Source organism: Hyla sarda, chromosome 12 (genome assembly GCF_029499605.1).
Source record: "Hyla sarda isolate aHylSar1 chromosome 12, aHylSar1.hap1, whole genome shotgun sequence".
Taxonomy (NCBI): Eukaryota; Metazoa; Chordata; class Amphibia; order Anura; family Hylidae; genus Hyla; species Hyla sarda.
The window spans coordinates 53,797,821-53,820,472 of record NC_079200.1 but is presented as its reverse complement, the minus strand read 5'-3'; the positions used below and the strand labels follow the sequence as shown (position 1 = coordinate 53,820,472).

Sequence of the window (22,652 nt, the reverse complement as noted above, 5' to 3'; positions counted from 1 at the left end):
AAATAAAATTTCACTAAAATGTGTGTTTCCCCCCAAATTTCACATTTTTGCAAGGGTTAATAGCAGAAAATACCCTCCCAAAATTTGTTACCCCATCTCTTCTGAGTATGAAGGTACCCCATAAGTTGGCCTGTAGTGCACTACGGGCGAACTACAATGCTCAGAAGAGAAGGAGTCATATTTGGCTTTTTTAGAGCAAATTTTGCTCTGGGGCATGTCGCATTTAGGAAGCCCCTATGGTGCCAGAACAGCAAAAAAAAAAACACATGGCATACTATTTTGGAAACTAGACCCCTTGAGGAACGTAACAAGGGGTACAGTGAGCATTTACCCCCACTGGTGTCTGTCAGATCTTTGGAACACGAAATTTTTAATTTGCACAGCCCACTGTTCCAAAGATCTGTCAGACCCCTGTGGGGTGTAAATTCTCACTGCACCCCTCATTACATTCCGTGAGGGGTGTAGTTTCCGAAATGGGGTCACATGTGGGGTTTAGTTTTTTTTGCGTTTGTCAAAACCGCTGTAACAATCAGCCACCCCTGTGCAAATCACCTCAAATGTACATGGCGCACTCTCCCTTCTGGGCCTTGTTGTGCGCCCCCAGAGCACTTTGCGCCCACATATGGGGTATCTCCGTAGTTGGGAGAAATTGCATTACAAATTTTGGAACTGTCCAGAGTAGGAGAAAATCCCCATAGCAAACATATGCTGCTCTGGACAGTTCTTAAAATGGACAGAGGTGTCAGCAGAGAGCACTGTGCTCAAGATGTCAGCAGACAGCTCTGTGTTTCAAAAAGAAAAGAATTACCGCTGTAGTATTCAGCAGCTAATAAGTACCGAAAGGATTAAGATTTTTTAATAGAAGTAATTTACAAATCTGTTTAACTTTCTGGTACCAGTTGATTTAAAAAAAAAAATGAAGTTTTTTACCGGAGTACCCCTTTAAGTCTATTGAGCACTATGGGTACGCCACGGTAGACATCAGCATGACGGATGCGCACAGAAAAAAACCTGGAGTCACTTGTTAATTTTTATAAGAAATAATACAATTTTTATTGATAATCACATTACATAAAAAAAATAGGAGAATATCCACCCGGGGGGGGGGGGGGGAGGGGGGGGGGGGGGGAGGGGGTCCCTCAAGTATCCTATAGAAAGTGCTTACTGCATAGTACATAGGAAGACTAGCATACAACATATACATGGCAGCAAACGATTGTAAACAGAATTATGGTGTAAATAGTGCAAAAAGACATGATCGCAGGTATATACTTAGCCGTACATGGTAATAAAACAGGCACAGGACACCAGAGCGACACCACCCCAACGCGGCGTTTCAGCAAACCTTTGTCGAGGGGTGGTCGAGGTGTCCTCCCCCTTTTCTGTTATCTGAAAACTAAGCATATCAGCATGACAGACTATAGCAATATGTACATCCCCTTATAGAGGACCTCCAAGCTCTCCTAACATAAATACTTGCATCCCCATAAAACAGGGGTGTCAAACTCAAATTATCTGGGGCCACTGGAGACAGAGGCTGGGTGAGGCTGGGCCGCATTCACCCCTCACATATAATGCCCCCATCATGCGCCCCTCACATATAATGCCCCCATCATGCGCCCCTCTCATATAATGCCCCCATCATGCGCCCCTCACATATAATGCCCCCATCATACGCCCCTCACATATAATGCCCCCATCATGCGCCCCTTACATATAATGCCCCCATCATGTGCCCCTCACATATAAAGCCACCATCATGCGCCCCTCACATATAATGCCCCCATCATGCACCCCTCACATATAATGCACCCATCATGTTCCCCCTCACATATAATGCCCCCATCATACGCCCCTCACATATAATGCCCCCATCATGCGCCCCTCACATATAATGCCTCCATCATGCGCTCTCACATATAATGCCCCCATCATGCGCTCTCACATATAATGCCCCCATCATGTGCCCCTCACATATAATGCACCCATCATGTGCCCCTCACATATAATGCCCCCATCATACGCCCCTCACATATAATGCCCCCATCATGCGCCCCTCACATATAATGCCCCCATCATGCGCCCCTCACATATAATGCCCCCATCATGTGCCCCTCACATATAATGCCCCCATCATACGCCCCTCACATATAATGCTCCCATCATGCGCCCCTTACATATAATGCCCCCATCATGCGCCCCTTACATATAATGCCCCCATCATGTGCCCCTTACATATAATGCCCCCATCATACCCCTCACATATAATGCTCCCATCATGCGCCCCTCACATCCACCAGCAACACCCCCCACCAGCAGTAGCACCCCCATCATCCACCAGCAACACCCCCCACCACCAGTAGCACCCCCATCATCCACCAGCAACACCCCCCACCACCAGTAGCACCCCCATCATCCACCAGCAACACCCCCCACCAGCAGTAGCACCTCCATCATCCACCAGCAACCCCCCTCCCCATTTCCCCTACCCCCCTGTGGCAATAGCATGAGCTGAAGGATGATGGGGGCTGCTGGAGCATTAGGTAGGTAGCAGTTTCCCCATATTAGGTAGGTAGCAGTTTCCCCATATTAGGAAGGTAGCATGTTCCCCACATTAGGAAGGTAGCAGTTTCCCCACATTAGGAAGGTTGGATGTTCCCCACATTAGGAAGGTAGCAGATTCACCGACTCAAGAGCATGACACCTCTAGGATTAAATGAAGGTTTTTCTTTTGCTGCCTTCCTTTATTCGGCATGAGTATATACTTTTACTATGGGTTGATTTTGAGAATGACTGTTCATAACCTCCCCATCAGTCTGTTTTATTAAGCTATGCCTAATGGAGTATATTTTTGAGATTTGTTTAAGAAGTATTTATGCCAATCCCTAATTGTTAATGTTTATGCCCCTCCCCCGCCCCCTCCCTTTCAGATGTCTCCCTCATGATTAATTTTCATATATTTTGTTGATTTGATTTACTGTAAGAAGTGGAATATGCCTGATCCCCCTCAACTAAACACTATATTGGTTTGAGAGTGACAGGCTATTTTGGATTGAGAGTGACAGGCTATTTTGGATTGAGAGTGGTAGGCTATATGCATTCTATTATTCATGTGCATGGTCTCTATATGCTCATTATTATTATTCATCAGTTTTTGCTATTTGCTAAATAGTGTAAAATGAAGGATTATCATAGCGGTTTAGTCCCCTTTCATTCTCTAAACAGTTGTAGCTATTATCATTTCTAAAGATATAAAGAAACAACAGCTATAACACTTCAAACACACAAACAAAATTTACATAATCATATCAATAATATCCTGCATGCAAGTGCAATCTGCAGGCTTATGAGGTCCTGAGACTAGGTCGGTGCGCAAGCGCAGTGACAGAGCTCTGTACGAAGCGTGCATGAAGTTCTTGAGCGTACGCGAAAAAGAGTGAGATCTGAGTGCGATCACGTGATCGGATCAGGAACGGAACATCGGCGCTCCAGAGATAGGTGTATTGTTACAGAACTGGTGATTGGGTCCTTACTAAGAAAGTCCAGGACAGCTGAATTTCCCTGTCACTGGATGATGACAACAATAACCTAGGATATGTAAGGATGAGCAGACCATGAGGGGAGGTGTTTGCCTATAGATCCTCCTGAAGACGGGGCTAATGCACCGAAACTAGTAGAGGGAGGCAAATTTCATTGTTTTTAAACATTGTCACCGCATTCCAGTAATAAAGGGAAACTGCAGTTCCCTATACGCTGAACCTTTGGGTTATTTCAATTATATTGTTACAACTGAAGCTGTGACAGTGGTTTTAACAATATTTGTCACCTGTTATATTATTTAATCAAAGAAGAATACAATAAAAGTAAAATTTTAGGGGAGCTTCCTGTGTATCTTGTGCCCCGGACTGAGTGCCCTGGGTTGTTGGTATAAATACTTCCATACGGAAAACTTGCAACCGACTAAAATAATTTGGTTACAGACACAGCATGGCCGACGGGTCGTTTATCGCCGCACAGGGCGCTTAGTCGTGATGGAGAATCCATCTGGCCTCAGTACGCAATGTTTTCCTCCTGTCCGTACCTCCTCTAAAAGGGATGCGTTCAATATCAAAGAATTTCATAGCTTTGGGGTCATTATTATGTACCTCATGGAAATGCTGCATGACCCTAGAAGATCCTTTCCCTGATTTTAACTCCTTAAGGAAGCAGGGCGTACCTGTATGCCCTGAGTCCACTCCCTTTCTATAACGTGGGGTCAAGGCTTGGCCCCACATCATAGCGAGTCGGGCCCGGCCTCTAACAATGGCCGAGACCCGTGGCTAATAGCGTGCAGCACTGATCACAGTGCCGCGCACTATTAACCCTTTAGACGTGCCGTGCGAAATCGCGGCATCCCATAACAGCTGACAAACACAAGGAGGGTCCTTACCTACCTCCTGCGTCGCCGATCATCGAATAACTGCTCAGTGCATGAGATCCAGGCATGAGCAGTCAAGCGGCAGAATCATCGATCAATATTATCCTATGAGACAACAAAGATCGATGTAAAAGATCAATTAGCGCAATATTATAGCCACTAGAGGACGCTATAACACTGCAAAAAAGTTACTAAAGATCATTTAACCCCTTCCTTAATAAAAGTTTGAATCACCCCCCTTTTCCCATAAAAAAAACTGTGTAAATAAAAATAAACATATGTGGTATGTGAAATGTCTGAATTATAAAAATATATTGTTAATTAAACCTCAAGGTCCATGGCGTACATGCTAAAAAAATCCAAAGTCCAAAATAGCGTACTTTTGGTCACTTTATATCATGAAAAGTAGCGATCAAAAAGTCCGATCAAAAACTTCAGATCAAGGCACAAAAAATGAGCCCTCATACCGCCCCGTACACAGGAAAATAAAAAAGTTATAGTGGTCAGAAGATGACCATTTTAAACTTATAAATTTTCCTGCATGTAGTTATGATTTTTTCCAGAAGTACGACAAAATCCAACCTATACAAGTAGGGGATCATTTTAACCGTATGGACCTACAGAATAAAGAGAATGTTTCATTTTTACTGAAAAATGTACTGTGTAGAAACGGAAGCCCCCAAAAGTTACAAAAGGATGTTTTTTCTTCAATTTTGTCGCACAATGATTTTGTTTTCCGTTTCGCAGTAGATTTTTGGGTAAAATGACTGATGTCATTCCAAAGTAGAACTGGTGGCGCAAAAAATAAGCCATCATGTGGATTTTTTAGGTGCATAATTGAAAGAATTATGATTTTTTAAAGGTAAAACAGAAAAACCTTCAGTCCTTAAGGGGTTAAAGAGTATACGTGTTCCCTGAACCGTATGTGCATCGGACGGGTGGTACCTGCAATATAGAACCATCCACCATCCACCATTGTAAACCTGGAGCAACAAAAAAGAGTGTGCTTGCACACAGAAGTCCAATTTTGGTAAAGTTACTGTACACGAGTACACAAATAGAACATTTATTTTACGTAGGTACTCTTCCATTCCAGCCTCGTCGGTCAGACTGTTTTCTAGGCTGGGGCATATACCTAGGACCGCAAGACTGGGCCCCCTCCATGGGGTTGACGTGTGTGTTCCATGAGACAAGGGACAAATGGTATTCAGTGATGGTCGGACTCACGGTGACCACCACTTGTACAGCAGCAGCTTGTGCCACTGGAGGATGAACTGTTGGTGCCTGTTGGTCCGGCCAAACCTCCGCAGTGGCTGGATTAGGCCGAGGCACTTTTGTTGTGCCCGATGATCAGGCCAAAAGTCTGGGGCAGCCAGAGTAGGTCTAGGCACTTCCATTGGTGCCCAATGGTCAGGCCAAACCTCCTCAACAGGAGTAGGCCTGGGCACATCTGTAGAAGACTGCAGACCTGGCCAAACCTCTGTGGCAGCAAGAGAGGGCCAGGTGAATTTTTTAGACAAATTTAACTTTGAATTTTTTTGCATCTTGACTTTTCGGGATGCATCCTCCAATGTTCTGGACAGACACACTGAGACAACTTGACTGCACTGGACCTCAGGAACTAAGAGAGAGATTGCAGCTCCTCCCCATCTTATATAGGGAGACTGGGCAAGGAGCCCATAGGCTACCTGCGGGTCACCAAGTGCTCTCTGGGTAACAAACATATGACTTAAACATGTGACAAACATCATGTGACTAACAATCATGTGACCAACGTCAAAGGTCCTTTAACTTAATATACAACCTATTCACATTATGGGGGAACACTGCTAGAGAGCCCTGAGGACGTACAGGGACTCAACCTGACAGGACTGTAGGAGCATATCCCGTACTGGGAGACCACTAATCTATCTATCTATCTATCTAATCTATCTATCTAATCTATCTATCTATCTATCTAATCATCTCTATCTTATATATAATCTCCCTTAGTGGACACCTCCCAATTGGGGACACACTCAATAGGGGACAAAACATTCCCAGTAAGGGACAACCCGACTTATGTGCTGTCCCTACCTTGTACACAAGGCTGCCATCATGGGGGTACAGTCAACACCCCAGTAAGGAGCCCGGGCTCCCATGGGACTCTGGCCCCCACTGCATCCCCCTGCAGCAGCCCCAACACAGAAGCAGAAGACCGCTGTTTAAACAGTGGTCTCCTGCTTCTGTATGTCTGTCTGCCACATCATGCGACACCCCCCCCCCTCCATGTGCCATGTTTTTCCCCCTGTGCCAAATCATACCACCCCCTGTGCCATTTCATTACCTCTTTATTACCCCTTCTGCCATTTCATCCTCCCCTCACCCCTTGTGCTACATCCCTTTTCCCCTTCCCTCCTCCCCCTGTTCTTCTTCCTACCTGGCCAGCAGACTCAGATGCAGGGTCTCTCAGCAGGTTTGCGTTCTCCTGACGTCCTCTACGCTGCACTTTCTCCTCACAGCTGACAGCCACCGCCGCTCACAGCCTTTCAGTGAGTGCAGCGCAGAGGACATTGAGAGAACATCAAACCTGCTAAGAGCACCTGAGCCTGCTGGCCAGTTAAGAAGAAGAACAGAGGGCGGAAAAGCGATGTGGCACAAGGGGTAAGGGGGGATGATTTGGCACAGGGGGGATAAAGGAGGAATGAAATAGCACAGGGGTTGGTAAAGAGGGAGTGATGAATTTGCACAAAGGGTAATAAAGGGGGAATAAAATGGCACAGGTGGGATCAAGGGAAAATGATATGGCACAGGGGGGAATAAAGTGGCAGAGGGTTTTCAAAGGGGGAGAAATGATATGGCATTGGAGGGATCAAGAAGGGGAATAAAATGGCACGGGGGGGATGAAATGGTACAGGAGGGTGATAAGGGGTTATTAAATGGCACTGGGAGATTGAACTGTAATATTGCTTTTTATTGTGTTTTATAAGTAATTACGGTACTCTCTGGAGTGAGGACAGAACAGTATTTGGTCATTTTTGAGCCTTTTTTTTCCCAATAAGGGACATCTCTCAATAGCGGACACTTTTTTCCCCTGTGTCCACTATTGGGAGATTCTACTGTATATATAAGTAGATAAATATATATATTTGTGGATGCAAATGTTGCAGTATCTTGTATACATTTTTTATTGGACTAACAGAATTTTGTAAAGACAAGCTGGACTAATACGGCTAGGCTACTCCAAACACTAGACTAATACGGCTACTCAAATTTACTACTATATATACATGTATGTGTGTGTGTGTGTGTATATATATATATATATAGAGAGAGAGAGGAGAGAGGAGAGGGGAGAGAGGGGAGAGAGGGGAGAGAGAGAGAAATACATATAGCTGTCATATTACCTTATCTATTTGTTATGCCGTGATTAAGGGTCAGACAGACCTGAAATGCTTCAGAGTTCATATTATGTATGTTGGAGTTTTCATAAAAAGAACTGGACACAGATCTTCTAGAATCTTTGAACCTTGCCACAAACACCTATTTACAGAGGACTGCATGATGTTCACGTAGAATAGCTACCTTATCTTAGATCAGTGTTTCCCAACCAGGGTGCCTTCAACTGTTGCAAATCTAGTTTGCAACAGCTGGAGGCACTCCGATCGGGAAACATTGTCTTAGATCAAAAAGTTTTCCTAATGCACAAACATTACATCCCAAAGAGCTAAGTGGCAATATGATGTATATCTCTGGATATGAAGCAGTCATGTGACTTATAATATGTTAATGTAATCTAATAACTGCTGCAGGTTATAATTAATATCTGATACTAAATATTTCATATGTATTATTCTATATGTTGTCTCCAGCCCTGGTCTATGGGGATAAGCTGTGGGATGTGCCAGACCCTTCCGATCAGTTCCCCAGTCCTGGAAAACAGTCTTGGGAGCCTGAATGTCAATACCAACTGCGCCACCTACAGGATGGGGCTCGGATTTCTTCTGTATTACCACCTAACATAGAAGGTCATTGGATTTCCACAGGGTAAGCCTACCAATACCTGCTACATGGTTATAAAAACCCTTTTCATATATCCTGTTGAAGTATAATACAGGATATAACTCAGGATCAGTACAGGATAAGTAATGTAATGTATGTACACAGTGACTCCACCAGCAGAATAGTGAGTACAGCTCTGGAGTATAATAAAGGATATAACTCAGGATCAGTACAGGATAAGTAATGTAATGTATGTACACAGTGACCTCACCAGCAGAATAGTGAGTACAGATCTGGAGTATAATAAAGGTTATAACTCAGGATCAGTACAGGATAAGTAATGTAATGTATGTACACAGTGACCTCACCAGCAGAATAGTGAGTACAGATCTGGAGTATAATAAATGTCACGATGCCGGCTGGCAGGTAGTGGATCCTCTGTGCCAGAGAGGGATTGGCGTGGACCGTGCTAGTGGACCGGTTCTAAGCCACTACTGGTTTTCACCAGAGCCCGCCGCAAAGCGGGATGGTCTTGCTGCGGCGGTAGTGACCAGGTCGTATCCACTAGCAACGGCTCACCTCTCTGGCTGCTGAAGATAGGCGCGGTACAAGGGAGTAGGCAGAAGCAAGGTCAGACGTAGCAGAAGGTCGGGGGCAGGCGGCAAGGTTCGTAGTCAGGATGGGTAGCAGAAGTTCAGGTACACAGGCTTTGGACACACTAAACGCTTTCACTGGCACAAGGCAACAAGATCCGGCAAGGGAGTGCAAGGGAGGAGACTAGATATAGCCAGGGAGCAGATGGAAGCCAATTAAGCTAATTGGGCCAGGCACCAATCATTGGTGCACTGGCCCTTTAAGTCTCAGAGAGCTGGCGCGCGCGCGCCCTAGAGAGCGGAGCCGCGCGCGCCAGCACATGACAGCAGGGGACCGGGACGGGTAAGTGACCTGGGATGCGATTCGCGAGCGGGCGCGTCCCGCTGTGCGAATCGCATCCCCAACGGCCAAGACAGTGCAGCGCTCCCGGTCAGCGGGACTGACCGGGGCACTGCAGGGAGAAAGACGCCGTGAGCGCTCCGGGGAGGAGCGGGGACCCGGAGCGCTAGGCGTAACAGTACCCCCCCCCTTAGGTCTCCCCTTCTCTTTATCGGGTAACTGCCTCCCCTGGGATGAGGACACCGGGAAAGGATGGAGGGATTCCTCAACGGCAGGCAGAACCGCAGGAGTGGGAATGGGGAGAGAGGGCAGAGGGCGAGACCTGGCACGGGGCAGTGTGACACCAGGACGAGGGCCATGAGGGGACACAGAAGCTTGCCTGATGGAACTGGGAGGGGGGGAGGGGCATTTCCTGTGGCAGGCAGAGTCCTTAATGACCTTAGGAGGACCGGATACTGAGGGAACCACAGAGTCACGGCAAGGGTTACTGGGAACCGGTCTTAGACAGTCCTTGGAACAAGAGGGCCCCCAACTCTTGATCTCCCCAGTGGACCAATCCAGGGTTGGGGAATGAAGTTGAAGCCAGGGAAGTCCAAGGAGAATTTCCGAGGTGCAATTGGGGAGGACCAAAAGTTCAATCCTCTCGTGATGAGATCCGATGCTCATTAGAAGGGGCTCCGTGCGGAAGCGTATGGTACAATCCAACCTGGCTCCGTTGACCGCGGAAACGTGGAGTGGCTTGACAAGACGGGTCACCGGAATGCGGAATTTATTCACTAAGGATTCCCGAATAAAATTCCCAGAAGCTCCAGAGTCCAGGCAGGCCACGGCTGAGAGGGGAGAGCTGGCTGAAGTGGAAATCCGAACAGGTACCGTGAGACGTGGAGAAGCCGACTTGGCATCAAGAGACGCCACACCCACGAGAGCTGGGTGCGAGCGTGCGTTTCCCAGACGTGGAGGACGGATTGGGCAATCCACCAAAAAATGTTCAGTACTGGCACAGTATAGACAAAGATTCTCTTCTCTACGGCGATTCCTCTCTTCCTGAGTCAGGCGAGACCGATCCACTTGCATGGCCTCCTCGGCGGGAGGCCCAGGCGAAGACTGCAAAGGATGCTGTGGGAGAGGTGCCCAGAGATCTAAGTCTTTTTCCTGGCGGAGCTCTTGATGTCGCTCAGAAAAACGTATGTCAATGCGGGTAGCCAAATGGATGAGTTCTTGGAGGTTGGCAGGAATTTCTCGTGCGGCCAGCACATCCTTGATGCGACTGGATAGGCCTTTTTTAAAGGTCGCGCAGAGAGCCTCATTATTCCAGGATAGTTCAGAAGCAAAAGTACGGAATTGTATGGCGTACTCGCCAACGGAAGAATTACCCTGGACCAGGTTCAACAGGGCAGTCTCGGCAGAAGACGCTCGGGCTGGCTCCTCGAAGACACTCCGGAGTTCAGCGAAGAAGGCCTGGACTGTGGCTGTGGCAGGATCATTGCGGTCCCAGAGCGGTGTGGCCCAAGACAAGGCCTTTCCTGAAAGAAGGCTTACTACGAATGCCACCTTAGACCGTTCTGAAGGAAACAAGTCCGACAACATCTCCATATGCAGGGAACACTGAGACAAAAATCCACGGCAGAGTTTAGAGTCCCCATCAAATTTGTCCGGCAGGGACAAGCGGAGGTTAGGAGCGGCCACTCGCTGCGGAGGAGGTGCAGGAGCTGGCGGAGGAGATGGTTGCTGCTGTAGCAGAGGCAGAAGTTGCTGTAACATGGCGGTCAACTGCGACAGCTGCTGTCCTTGTTGGGCAATCTGCTGCGATTGCTGAGCGACCACCGTGGGAAGATCAGCGAGACTTGGCAGCGGCGCCTCAGCGGGATCCATGGCCGGATCTACTGTCACGATGCCGGCTGGCAGGTAGTGGATCCTCTGTGCCAGAGAGGGATTGGCGTGGACCGTGCTAGTGGACCGGTTCTAAGCCACTACTGGTTTTCACCAGAGCCCGCCGCAAAGCGGGATGGTCTTGCTGCGGCGGTAGTGACCAGGTCGTATCCACTAGCAACGGCTCACCTCTCTGGCTGCTGAAGATAGGCGCGGTACAAGGGAGTAGGCAGAAGCAAGGTCAGACGTAGCAGAAGGTCGGGGGCAGGCGGCAAGGTTCGTAGTCAGGATGGGTAGCAGAAGTTCAGGTACACAGGCTTTGGACACACTAAACGCTTTCACTGGCACAAGGCAACAAGATCCGGCAAGGGAGTGCAAGGGAGGAGACTAGATATAGCCAGGGAGCAGATGGAAGCCAATTAAGCTAATTGGGCCAGGCACCAATCATTGGTGCACTGGCCCTTTAAGTCTCAGAGAGCTGGCGCGCGCGCGCCCTAGAGAGCGGAGCCGCGCGCGCCAGCACATGACAGCAGGGGACCGGGACGGGTAAGTGACCTGGGATGCGATTCGCGAGCGGGCGCGTCCCGCTGTGCGAATCGCATCCCCAACGGCCAAGACAGTGCAGCGCTCCCGGTCAGCGGGACTGACCGGGGCGCTGCAGGGAGAAAGACGCCGTGAGCGCTCCGGGGAGGAGCGGGGACCCGGAGCGCTAGGCGTAACAATAAAGGTTATAACTCAGGATCAGTACAGGATAAGTAATGTAATGTATGTACACAGTGACCTCACCAGCAGACTAGTGAGTACAGCTCTGGAGTATAATACAGGATATAACTCAGGATCAGTACAGGATGAGTAATGTAATGTGTGTACAGTGGTCCCTCAACATATGATGGTAATTGGTTCCGGGAGGACCATCATATCTTGAAACCATCATATGTTGAGTACATATGTCTATGGAAAACTGGTAATTGGTTCCGGAGCCCCGAGACCATCATATGTTGAGTACATATCTCAATGGAAAACTGGTAATTGGTTCCTGAGTCCATGAAATTTCAACCAGGGGCCAGGCCTGAGGTGGGGGCTATGGGCCAGGCCTGGTGGGGGCTTTGGGCCAGGCCCGATGTGGGGGCTTTGGGCCATCCCTGGTGGGGCTTTGGGCCAGGCCTGGTGGGGCTTTGGGCCAGGCCTGGTGGGGCTATGGGCCAGGCCTGGGGATTTGTGCTGCGCTTAAGAGAGGGGGGTTAACGCTACTGCTGCCATGGGGTGAGGGGTTAACTTAACCCTTCACCCCATGGCAGCGGCAGTTTTAACTCAAGATCAGTACAGGATAAGTAATGTAATGTATATACACAGTGACCTCACCAGCAGAATAGTGAGTGCAGTTCTGGAGTATAATACAGGATGTAACTAAGGATCAGTAAAAACGTGAATATTTTTATTTTGCATACAATTAATTACACTTTTCTATCGCCTATTAGATGTGAAGTTCGGCCTGGACCAGAATTCCTTACAAGATCCTACACTTTCTACCCCAATCGATTGTTCAAGGCCCTTCAGTTCTATTACTCGGACCCTCAGTGCCAACAGCCCTTGTATTCTCTTGTGATCAAAGGAAAAATACGCCTTCGTCAGGCATCGTGGATTACTAGGGGGGCTACAGAGGCAGATTATAGTTTGCATAAAGTTGGGATTGTATTTTACACCCAGGAGGCCATGAGTAACATCAAAGCCCAGATGAACAGGACCTGTGTGGGTTTTGTATCTACTGGCAGAACCTGGGCTCCAGGAAGAATATATGAGCTCCTCAGTGCCAAGGCTGATAGGGACTGCACGGCTGCTCTCAACTTTACCATGCATGAGCTCAGTCTGGTGAGACTGGAGAAACAGTACATCTCCCAGGAGAGGGGAGGACTGGTGGAGAAGCTCTTCCTAGGAGATATCCATACTGAGATGTCAGAGAGGATACATTACCGACCTAATGGATACCAGCAGCCCTTGCAGAGTGCCCTGGTGAGTTTCATTTTCCTAACATTACAGTTACTTTTGTCATGTACTGTAATAAAAATAAAGGGGTATTCCATTCATAGAAAATTGTAAAATCACAAATCATACTAGCTTCACCATGCTTTTGCATGATTACCTTACGTCCTAACCAGTGGTACAGATGGGGTATTCCGCCCCCCGTGGACTGGTTAGGACCAGTGGAATTTATTGACAACCTAAAAGTAAAAGCAATAGACCCCCCCACCCCCCCTATAAGTATTGGGAAAGAGCCCCATCCCCTTGTGTTTTTTTCTGTCCTCTGGACAGAGTTAGACTGGTGGCGGGGTCCTGTACAGAGCTTTGCTCCAGGACCCCTTCATGTTTTGACAGCATGGGGCTTGGGTTTTTTCCCCTAGCCCCTCTTTTCTTTTGCAGACGTTTTTTCTGCCTACCTGTGCCGGTCTATGTTCCGGTTCTAGCGGCGCTCTTGCAGCACCGCATTTCTTTGTGACGGTGTTCCCGTCACATCCAGCGTGGCGCTGTGGCTTGCTCCCGCCGTCTCTGCCTCCCCTGGGCACATTCTCTCGCGCGTTGCTACGGGGAGGAGGCGGGTCGGAGGTGGCGTCTGACGTCACCTCTGTCTCTAAGATATGATTTCCCCCTTCCTATGCGCTCCCTGCTCATGGAGGGGGCGGGTCGGACGTGGCGTTTGACGTCTTTGGTCTTTTTATTATCATTTTAAAGGGTGTGCCTTTTAAATATTTGAAATGGTTTGATGTGGGGGGTTTAACCCCTTCTTGTCTACTGAGGCTAGTAAGCCTCTTTTATTATTTTGACTTGATATTAGAAATTTATATTGAATCCTCCCACATTGGGAGGGTCTTATGGCCCAATTAGTGCTGGGCCATATACAAACCCGCTCAGAAGGTCCAGACGGCCTCCTGGAGCGGTAGTGCTTGCTTGTTTTCAACAGCCTACTATATCTTGAGAATTGCTATTAAGCCTTGCGGCTTCTTAGCTTGCTACCTGCGATTTCTTTTGCTGCTTTTTTGTGCTTTCCTTTTGGTAAAGCTCTTTGTTACTGGATTAACAAAGTTTCTTCTTTTTTTTCCCTTCCCATTTTTTAACTGCTCTTATTTTACAGAGCATGTTGTCGGCTGCCCGTTCCCGGGAGGTTTCTTCAAAGAAAACGTCCTCCAAGAGGAAGCACTTGCAGTGCTACGACTGTCAGTCCTTGCTTGAGAACAACTATCAATTTTCTCGCTGCCCCTCGTGCCGTGACAGATACCAGACCCAGCAAGAACCCACTATCCGGGACATGGTGGTCTGGGTCAAAGATTTTGTGTCCTCAAACATGAACACCATGGGAGCTTCCATCGACGAATTAAAACAGATGATGTCCGCGAAGCGTTCAAGACCATCTTCGCCTCCAAGATCGATGGAAGTGTCTGGGGAAGCAGCCCGTGATGACTTCCTCTTCATCTGAGGAAGAAGACAAGTTCCAGTACTTCTTCTTGCCGGAGAAAACACAGCGGCTGCTGAGGTCTATCAGGTCAGGGGACCGTGATGCCGAAGGGGGTGAAGCCTCTACTTCCGCCTCTAAGGGGCCTTTAAAGCGGATGAGTCCCTGCTGTCTTTAATGAAAACAGAATGGAAGAAGCCGGAGAAGGGTCCCGTGCTTACCAAGCGTTTTAAGAGGATGTTCCCTATGCAGGAAGACCAGGTATCTTCCAGGGGACCTATGACCAAAGGGGATTTGGCCATCTCCAAGTTATCCAAATGGACCTTGGTACCCTCTGATGATGGCTCCAGCCTCCAGGATGCCATGGACCGTAAGGCCGATTGCGCTTTACGGCGCTCTTACTCCTCTGCCTCGGCGTCCGCCTCTGTGGCGATAGCCTCTTCTGAGGTATCTAAATTTCTGAGAAATAGATTTTCTCAGATTCAGTCTGACCTAGACCAGGTGGTCTCTAGGGATGACATTTTGGCCTCTTGCAAGACGGCTAGTTTAGCCATCGATTTCCTCTGTGATGCCGCCCCTCAACAGCTTAAGTTGGCCTCTAAAACTATGGCCGTTTCCTCTGCGGGGTGTCGCTCCTTATGGTTGAAGCCATGGAGGTCTGATACCTCCTCTAAGCACACCTTGTGTGCCATGACATACGAGCCTGGCATTCTTTTTGGGACTGAGCTCGACCGCATTATAGAGGGACTGTCTGATTGGAAGGGGAAATCCCTTCCTCAGCAGTCCTTTCGTGGTCGAGGTAAAAGATATGGAGCCAGATCTGGCTCCTAAGCCAGACCCCAAAAAGATTGAGGGTCCCAAAAGCAAAGGGGCGGTAGACGCCCCAGGGGTTCCAAGGGTGGAAGATCCTGAGTGCCCTGACTACGGGCCTCCTCGAGGCTCTTGGATTCCAGCCAGTGCTCCTATTCTATCCCCTCTTCCCTTTCTTCCTGTGGGTGGACGCCTCCACCATTTCTTAGATGCTTGGAGGACCCATATCCAAGATCCCTGGGTCCTTCGAATTATTTCGGAAGGGTACAAAGTGGATCTGGAGAATACTCCTCCAGACAAATTTGTAAGAACCAGACTTCTACCTTCCAACAAACAAAGGATTTTGGAAGCCTATATTCTGGATTATCTCCAGAAGGGTGCCTTGGAGGAAGTTCCCTCTCAAAGCAAGGGGCAGGCATCTATTCTCCAGTGTTTCTGGTTCCCAAAACCACAGGAGATTTGAGGATGATCATAGACTTAAGGTTCTTCAACCAGTCTATCAGACGAAAGCATTTCTGAATGGAAACAATTCAGTCAGTTATTAATCTTCTCATGCCAGGGGACTTCATGGCAACCTTGGACCTCAAGGATGCTTATCTTCATATCCCCATCCATCCTGGGTCCAGAAGATTCTTAAGGATCACTGTTCAAATTCAGGGAGTTCTAAGACACTATCAGTTTGTCGCCCTCCCAAGATTTCTTCGGCACCTCATACCTTTACCAAGGTAGTAGTTTCTGTGGTAGCCGCTCTAAGACTCCAGGGACTGTGTACAGTCCCTTACCTAGACGACTGGCTTCTCCAAGCCTCCTCCCAAGTGATCATTTCCCAACATATTCAGACCGCTGTGTCCTTTCTCCATCAACTAGGCTGGATAATCAATTGGAACAAATCCAATCTCCAACCAGCCACATCTGTGAGATTCCTGGGTTTTATGATAGATTCCATAGCGATGACTATTCATCTAACTCCCGAAAGGAAGCTACGAGTACAGGACACAGCCCAATCTCTCTTAGTTCCCAAGTGGGTAACTCTCCGCTATCTAATGAAAATGTTGGGACTAATGTCTGCAACCGCGGAAGCGGTAGCCTGGGCTTTGTGGCACCTACGTCCGCTTCAGTCGGAAGTACTAGCCAAGTGGGATCACAGTCCAAGAGGACTAAATTCCGTGCACTCCCTGTCTCCTCAAGTCCGGTCCTCTCTACGTTGGTGGGCTCACCTCTAGGACGGAAAATCTCTGATCCAACCTATTTGGATCAAACTTACCACAGACGCGTCCCTTGTAGGCTGGGGAGCGCATCTTCTGGACATAACGGTCCAAGGGACTTGGTCCCCTCAGGAGAGGTTATTATCCTCGAATCTCTTAGAGATCCAGGCCATCAGACTAGCCCTCTTTCACTTTGCTCCTCACATTCAGGGCAAGGCTGTGAGAGTCCAGTCAGACAGCATGACGGCTGTCCTATATATCAACAAACAGGGAGGCACGAAGTCACAAAGTCTCCTGAGAGAGATAGGTGTGATTCTGGATTGGGCAGAATTGAACCTCACTCACTTATCGTCCGTTCATATCCGGGGTACTCACAATTTAATAGCAGATCGCCTGAGCAGAGGCCTTCCAACCAGAGAGTGGTCTCTCCATCCAGACATCTTTTATGAGATCACGCTCAGGTGGGGCATGCCAGAGATCGATCTCATGGCAACGAGGTTTAACGCCAAGATGGACAAATCCTGTTCCCTCTACAGAGAGGACAATCCCTTGGCGGTAGATGCTCTGTCAATCCCTTGGAGGTTCAGGCTGGCCTACATCTTCCCTCCTATTTCCTTGATCCCGAGGGTATTGATGAAAATCAGGCAGGACCAAGCCTCTGTGATTGCCATCATTCCATATTGGCCCAAAAGAGCTTGGTTCACCCAACTCATTCAGATGAGTCACGGTCAATTTTGGAGGCTTCCCCCAGAGCAAGCAATAGTGCCAGGAGACACTCACAGCTGCTCCAACATACAAATGTTCAACCTGACAGCCTGAAGGTTGATCGGCCCCTTCCAGGAGTAGAAGGGCTCTCAAGGTCGGTCTTGAGAACATTGTCGCACTCCAGATCTGAGGCTATAACTTATGGAAGAATATGGAGCACATTCTCATATTGGTGTCGGCTACTACAACTGTCTCCAAAGGCTCCTACCATTTCTGCTGTTCTGCAATTCCTGCAAGATGGATTAGACAAAGGACTATCTCCTTCCACCCTACGAGTGCAAGTATCAACTATCTCAGCTTTCCTCAATAAATCTCTTTCTCAAGACCCCCTAATTAGAAGGTTCCTGAAAGGAGCCTCTAGAATTAAACCTACTATAATTCGACCCATCCCTGCTTGGGATTTATCGGTCATGCTCAGGGGGTTATCATCTCCCCCCTTTGAGCCTTTAGAGGAGGTGGATTTAAAATTCCTTACACTCAAGGTTACATTTTTGTTGGCCATCACTTCTGCAAAACGAGTCGGTGAACTCTAGGCTTTTTCTGCCTTTCAGCCTTATATTCAGTTCCTCCCGGATAGGGTTCTTCTTAAAGGGATATTCCAGGCAAAACCTTTTTTATATATATATATATATATATATATATATCAACTGGCTCCGGAAAGTTAAATAGATTTGTAAATTACTTCTATTAAAAAATCTTAATCCTTCCAATAGTTATTAGCTTCTGAAGTTTTCTGTCTAACTGCTCAATGATGACATGAGCTGTGCATGATGGGAGAATATCCCCATAGGAACTGCACAGCTCCCAGGACGTGAGTCATCAGAGAGCAGTTAGACAGAAAACAACAACTCAACTTCAGAAGCTAATAACTATTGGAAGGATTAAGATTTTTTAATAGAAGAAATTTACAAATCTGTTTAACTTTCCGGAGCCAGTTGATATATAAAAAAAAGTTTTGGCCTGGAATACCCCTTTAAGTTTTTGCCCACTTTTATTCCCAAAGTGCCAACATTTACTAATATCAACCAGGTTATTTCTCTTCCTGTGTTAGCTCTGCTCCACTCCTCAGAAGATACGAGAGGCCTTCACACCCTCGACCTGTCGAGATGTCTCAGGATCTACCTGGATCGATCCAAGGAATTCCGTAAGGATGAAAACCTTCTAATCCTTTTTTCTAGTGCCCGTAAGGGACACAGGGCTTCCAAACCAACTATTAGTTGCTGGATTAAGGAAGCCCCCTGAATTTGTTAAAGCTCACTCTACTAGAGCAGTAGCTACCTCTTTTGCAGAAAGAAGCTCCATTCCTTTGGAACTCATCTGTAAATCTGCTTCTTGGAGTTCTCACTCCACTTTCATCTCTCATTATAGAGTAGATTCCAGAATAGCTAGCTATTCCTTATTTGGGCGGTCGGTATTATTCTCCGCCAGGAATGAGTGCCCTCCCATGGGGGTATCTACTTGCTAAATCCCCATCTGTGCCACTGGTTAGGACGTAAGGGAATCGTTAATTTCTAACGATAATTTGTTTTCCCTTAGTCCTATCAGTGGCACAACAATCCCTCCCTTACTGACTATTCTTTTCTTTCTTCTACTTGTAATTACACAAGGGGGCTGACCTCTTTCCCCCTACTTAGAGGGGAGGTGGGAAGGTCTAAAGCATTTATTTTTAGGTTGTCAATAAATTTCCACTGGTCCTAACCAGTCCACGGGGGGCGGAATACCCCATCTGTGCCACTGTTAGGACTAAGGGAAAACAAATTATCGTTAGAAATTAATGATTCACATCTGACAGGAAGTTGTGTAGTGCTTTCATTTTCCATTTAGTGTTGTCTCCAGCTCTCTCCCAAGACAACGCATCATCCTCTACTGTCTCAGGAGGTGTGGCTGGATCTTGTCTCACCATACCAGCCTATATCACCATCTCCCTGTGATATACATATTTATCTTTATTGGCACATTTAGGGAGAATGCGGTATGTTTACAGCATGCTACCTTGTGTTGAACAAGGTCGCAAACAGAGAATCGGACAGCTATTGAATACAGCAGATGCTGCAGCCTAACTAACTGTGTGATACTCTGCTGTAAAACAAGATGTTCCGCCACAGCTCTGGGCAGTAAAATGGCAGTAGCGATGGGAAAAGGGAAGTACCCAGGGTGGGAGGGCTGTGATGAAGAGCTGAGAAAAAGTAATGCATTCTGGGAATTGTAGTACTGAGTATCTACTCAGCCAAGAAGTACAGGACTAAGACCCCAAAACAAATGATTTATTTGCTTCAGAACTAGGACAGACAGGTAAGCAATTCTATATGCTTATGCAGTATTTTTTATGCATTTCATTCTAATGAATGGTGGGTGTCTCAGCACTGAGACCTAAAAAATCTAACCATTTGGCATGTCTGTGTATTATATAATACAGGCTGTAACTCAGGATCTGTATTTACAACACTGCTTTTCTAATACTGGCTAATCTCTTTAATGTAATGCAGAGTTGATTTCTTCCAAAAACAGCACCACATGTGTCTACAGGTTGGGTGTGGTATTGCAGCTCAGTTCCATTGAAGTGAATGAAGCCAAGTTGTAATACCACACACAACCTCTGCATAGGAGTGGTGCTGTTTTTGGAAGAAATTAGCTCCGCTTTTCTATTACCGTAAAACTCCTTTAAAGGAAACCTTCATCAAAGAGGTCTACATCATCAATCACATGATAAGGTTAAAGTAGCTCTTTTTGGCAGCCATGATGGGCAGTGATATTATTGCTGCAGTAGCTCCTGAACCCCAGTGCCTCATTGAACCCAAAGAGCCCCCAGTATAAAGACGATAGTATGGTTGTACAGGGCCCAGTTCAAATATTCTTCATTGGGTATGTTGACCCTGGCTGACCTATAACCCTCATTTCTCAGCACAGGTTGGAGTGACCCTCAATGATTAATGCCATCTGCCTTATACATTTCAGTAATCTCTGTACTATGGGTAACCCCAGAACCGACAAAACATTTTCTATTGTCATTTGTCATTGTCACATGAACCTTCCACCTTCATTTATCTTCTGACATGCCATACCTCAAAGTCCCAGAAAAAAGGGGCACAATGTTTGGTTACTCATCTAACCCTTTCAGTGGTGAAAACTCTAATCAGTTCCCCCTGTGAATCTAGATACTTTTCTATGGCATGTTTGAAAATATAAAACCAAAAAGTGGTATTCCCCTTTAAGAATACTTGATTTTTTTTTTTTTTTTTTTTTAGTGCACTTTTATTTATTCTTACAAATCCTTCCTTTGCAGCACCATGCCCACCCATGTCACGTCTGCAGCCTAATCTACAACTCGGATGAACATCACCCTCCGGTCCTGCCCCATATTATGGAGCCTCCAGCCCATCTTGGTGGTAAATGGGTGAGCAGCCAATGTGAGGTTCGCCCCGCTGTGCTCTTTGTTACCCGCTACCTTTTGTTCTATGGAGATAACCGTACCTGGGAAGGATTCTACTACCACTATACTGACCCACTGTGCAAACAGCACACGTTTACCCTCCGAGCTGCAGGACGCTATACCCAAGGAGTACCCTCTGAGCATGTAAAAGGTGGGACAGAGCTGGTGTTTACTGTAAGCCAAGTATGGGTTACTCCATTGAACCAGGTGAGCTTATGGATGCTCAATGCCTCCCGGACTGGAAGTTGTGGCACATTGGGATCATGGGCCATAGGGCAGGAACAAGACATTACAATGACAGGGGGCTGTGATGTTCTGGGTATCCGGCTTCCTCACACTGAATATGAGCTCTTTAAAATTGCACAGGACAACCATGGGAGATACCTCTTGTATATGGGTGAAAGGCCAACAGATGGCTCTAGCCCATCAACACTCAGCAAGCGACCAACCTCCTACCAGCCTCCACTGATCCAGTGCTCTTCGGAGCCAACACTGCCTTCTAAGCAACATCAGTCTACGGATTTTGCCCAGAATATTGCACCCTTACCCCGTCCACAGTTTTGGGCTCTGCTGATAATGTTTATTATATTACATATTTTAAGGCCAAACTGATCCACGCCGGCTGTTTTCTCAGGTGCAGTTCTCAGAGCCGGGACAATCTTGTACTCTACAAAAAAAGATAACAAAAAATATGTCTTGAGGTTCTGCTTTGTTTGTTATGTTAAGAGATATTGTACATAGTATTCTATCTAGCTAATGCACTTGCTGAAAAGATGATCTACGTCTCGTTCTTCATAGCTCTTGGTGCCGGAGAAAGTTTCCCTCTGCGACGTCTGCAGATGTCTAAGCTCTTATAGAGATAATCAACCGCAATGAACAAAATGGACAGACCATGCACTGTGTGGGCGGGATGGGGGGGGGGGGGGGGGGGGGCGCAACATTTGCATTTAACCCTAAGGACACCGCACTTTCTGTAAAAAAAAAAACAAAAAAATGCAGAGCATCTTAGAGGACCACAACAAGGAGACATTGTTAAGGTCCTGTAAGGGATACACCACTCCATAATAAACAACTGGACACAAGTGATACCTTATAAAGATGGGCAGAAATGGCTGCCACATCTGAAATTTCTTCTTGACATACTTTCAGTGTAATGGCTCATGCATACAACAGGATTATGAGCTCCTTACGATGTCAGAGATATTATACAACTTCCATAAACTTCTACAGGCGTCCTTCTATGAATCCAAGAGAAACCCATAGCATAGTATGTTGTTTAGACCCAAAACGATGACGAGAACGAGCAAGGAGAGCCGCTTGCTCCTCTCTTCACTCTGTGTCTATGAGACCTGGATGGCCCCATAGACTTACAATGTAAATTCACCCAGGTCACATGACACAGAGACAGAAGAGAATGTGCTAGACACATTGGTCATTTTATAATCGGCCACGGTCTGACCACCATGACTGATCAAATGTTTTTATATTTCTCGATGATGTATCAAAAGTTGTTGTTTTTTACGATAGGCACCATTTAGGAGGCACCATACAGCACTGTCCGGGTGCATCATGCAATAACTATGGTTATTACCTGATCTAGTCAAGAACTACATGACTGTATAATTTACATACACACCAAGTGTGCGCACATTTGTATATACTTCCTGTGAAATGATTTTTCAATCATACAGAAACTCTCATTAACTAAATGTTCCTAAGGCCACAGCTGCATAATATTCTCAAATATTAGGAGAACAGATGGGATTCTGCAATGTGATAGCGGAACATTTTATATTG

General features: G+C 46.9%; 1 protein-coding gene across 1 annotated transcript in view; it reads left to right on the top strand.

Moving 5' to 3' along the window:
• Nucleotides 1-21,735, top strand: part of APCDD1L (APC down-regulated 1 like) — a 113,039-nt gene extending 91,304 nt beyond the window's left edge. Inside the window, exons 2-4 of the mRNA XM_056547993.1 lie at nt 8,269-8,443; nt 12,679-13,210; nt 20,709-21,735. Of these exons, the coding sequence (XP_056403968.1) occupies nt 8,269-8,443; nt 12,679-13,210; nt 20,709-21,467 (1,466 nt within the window). The 3' untranslated portion in view covers nt 21,468-21,735. The remainder of the gene's footprint in view (nt 1-8,268; nt 8,444-12,678; nt 13,211-20,708) is intronic.
• Nucleotides 21,736-22,652: the final 917 nt, after the last annotated feature.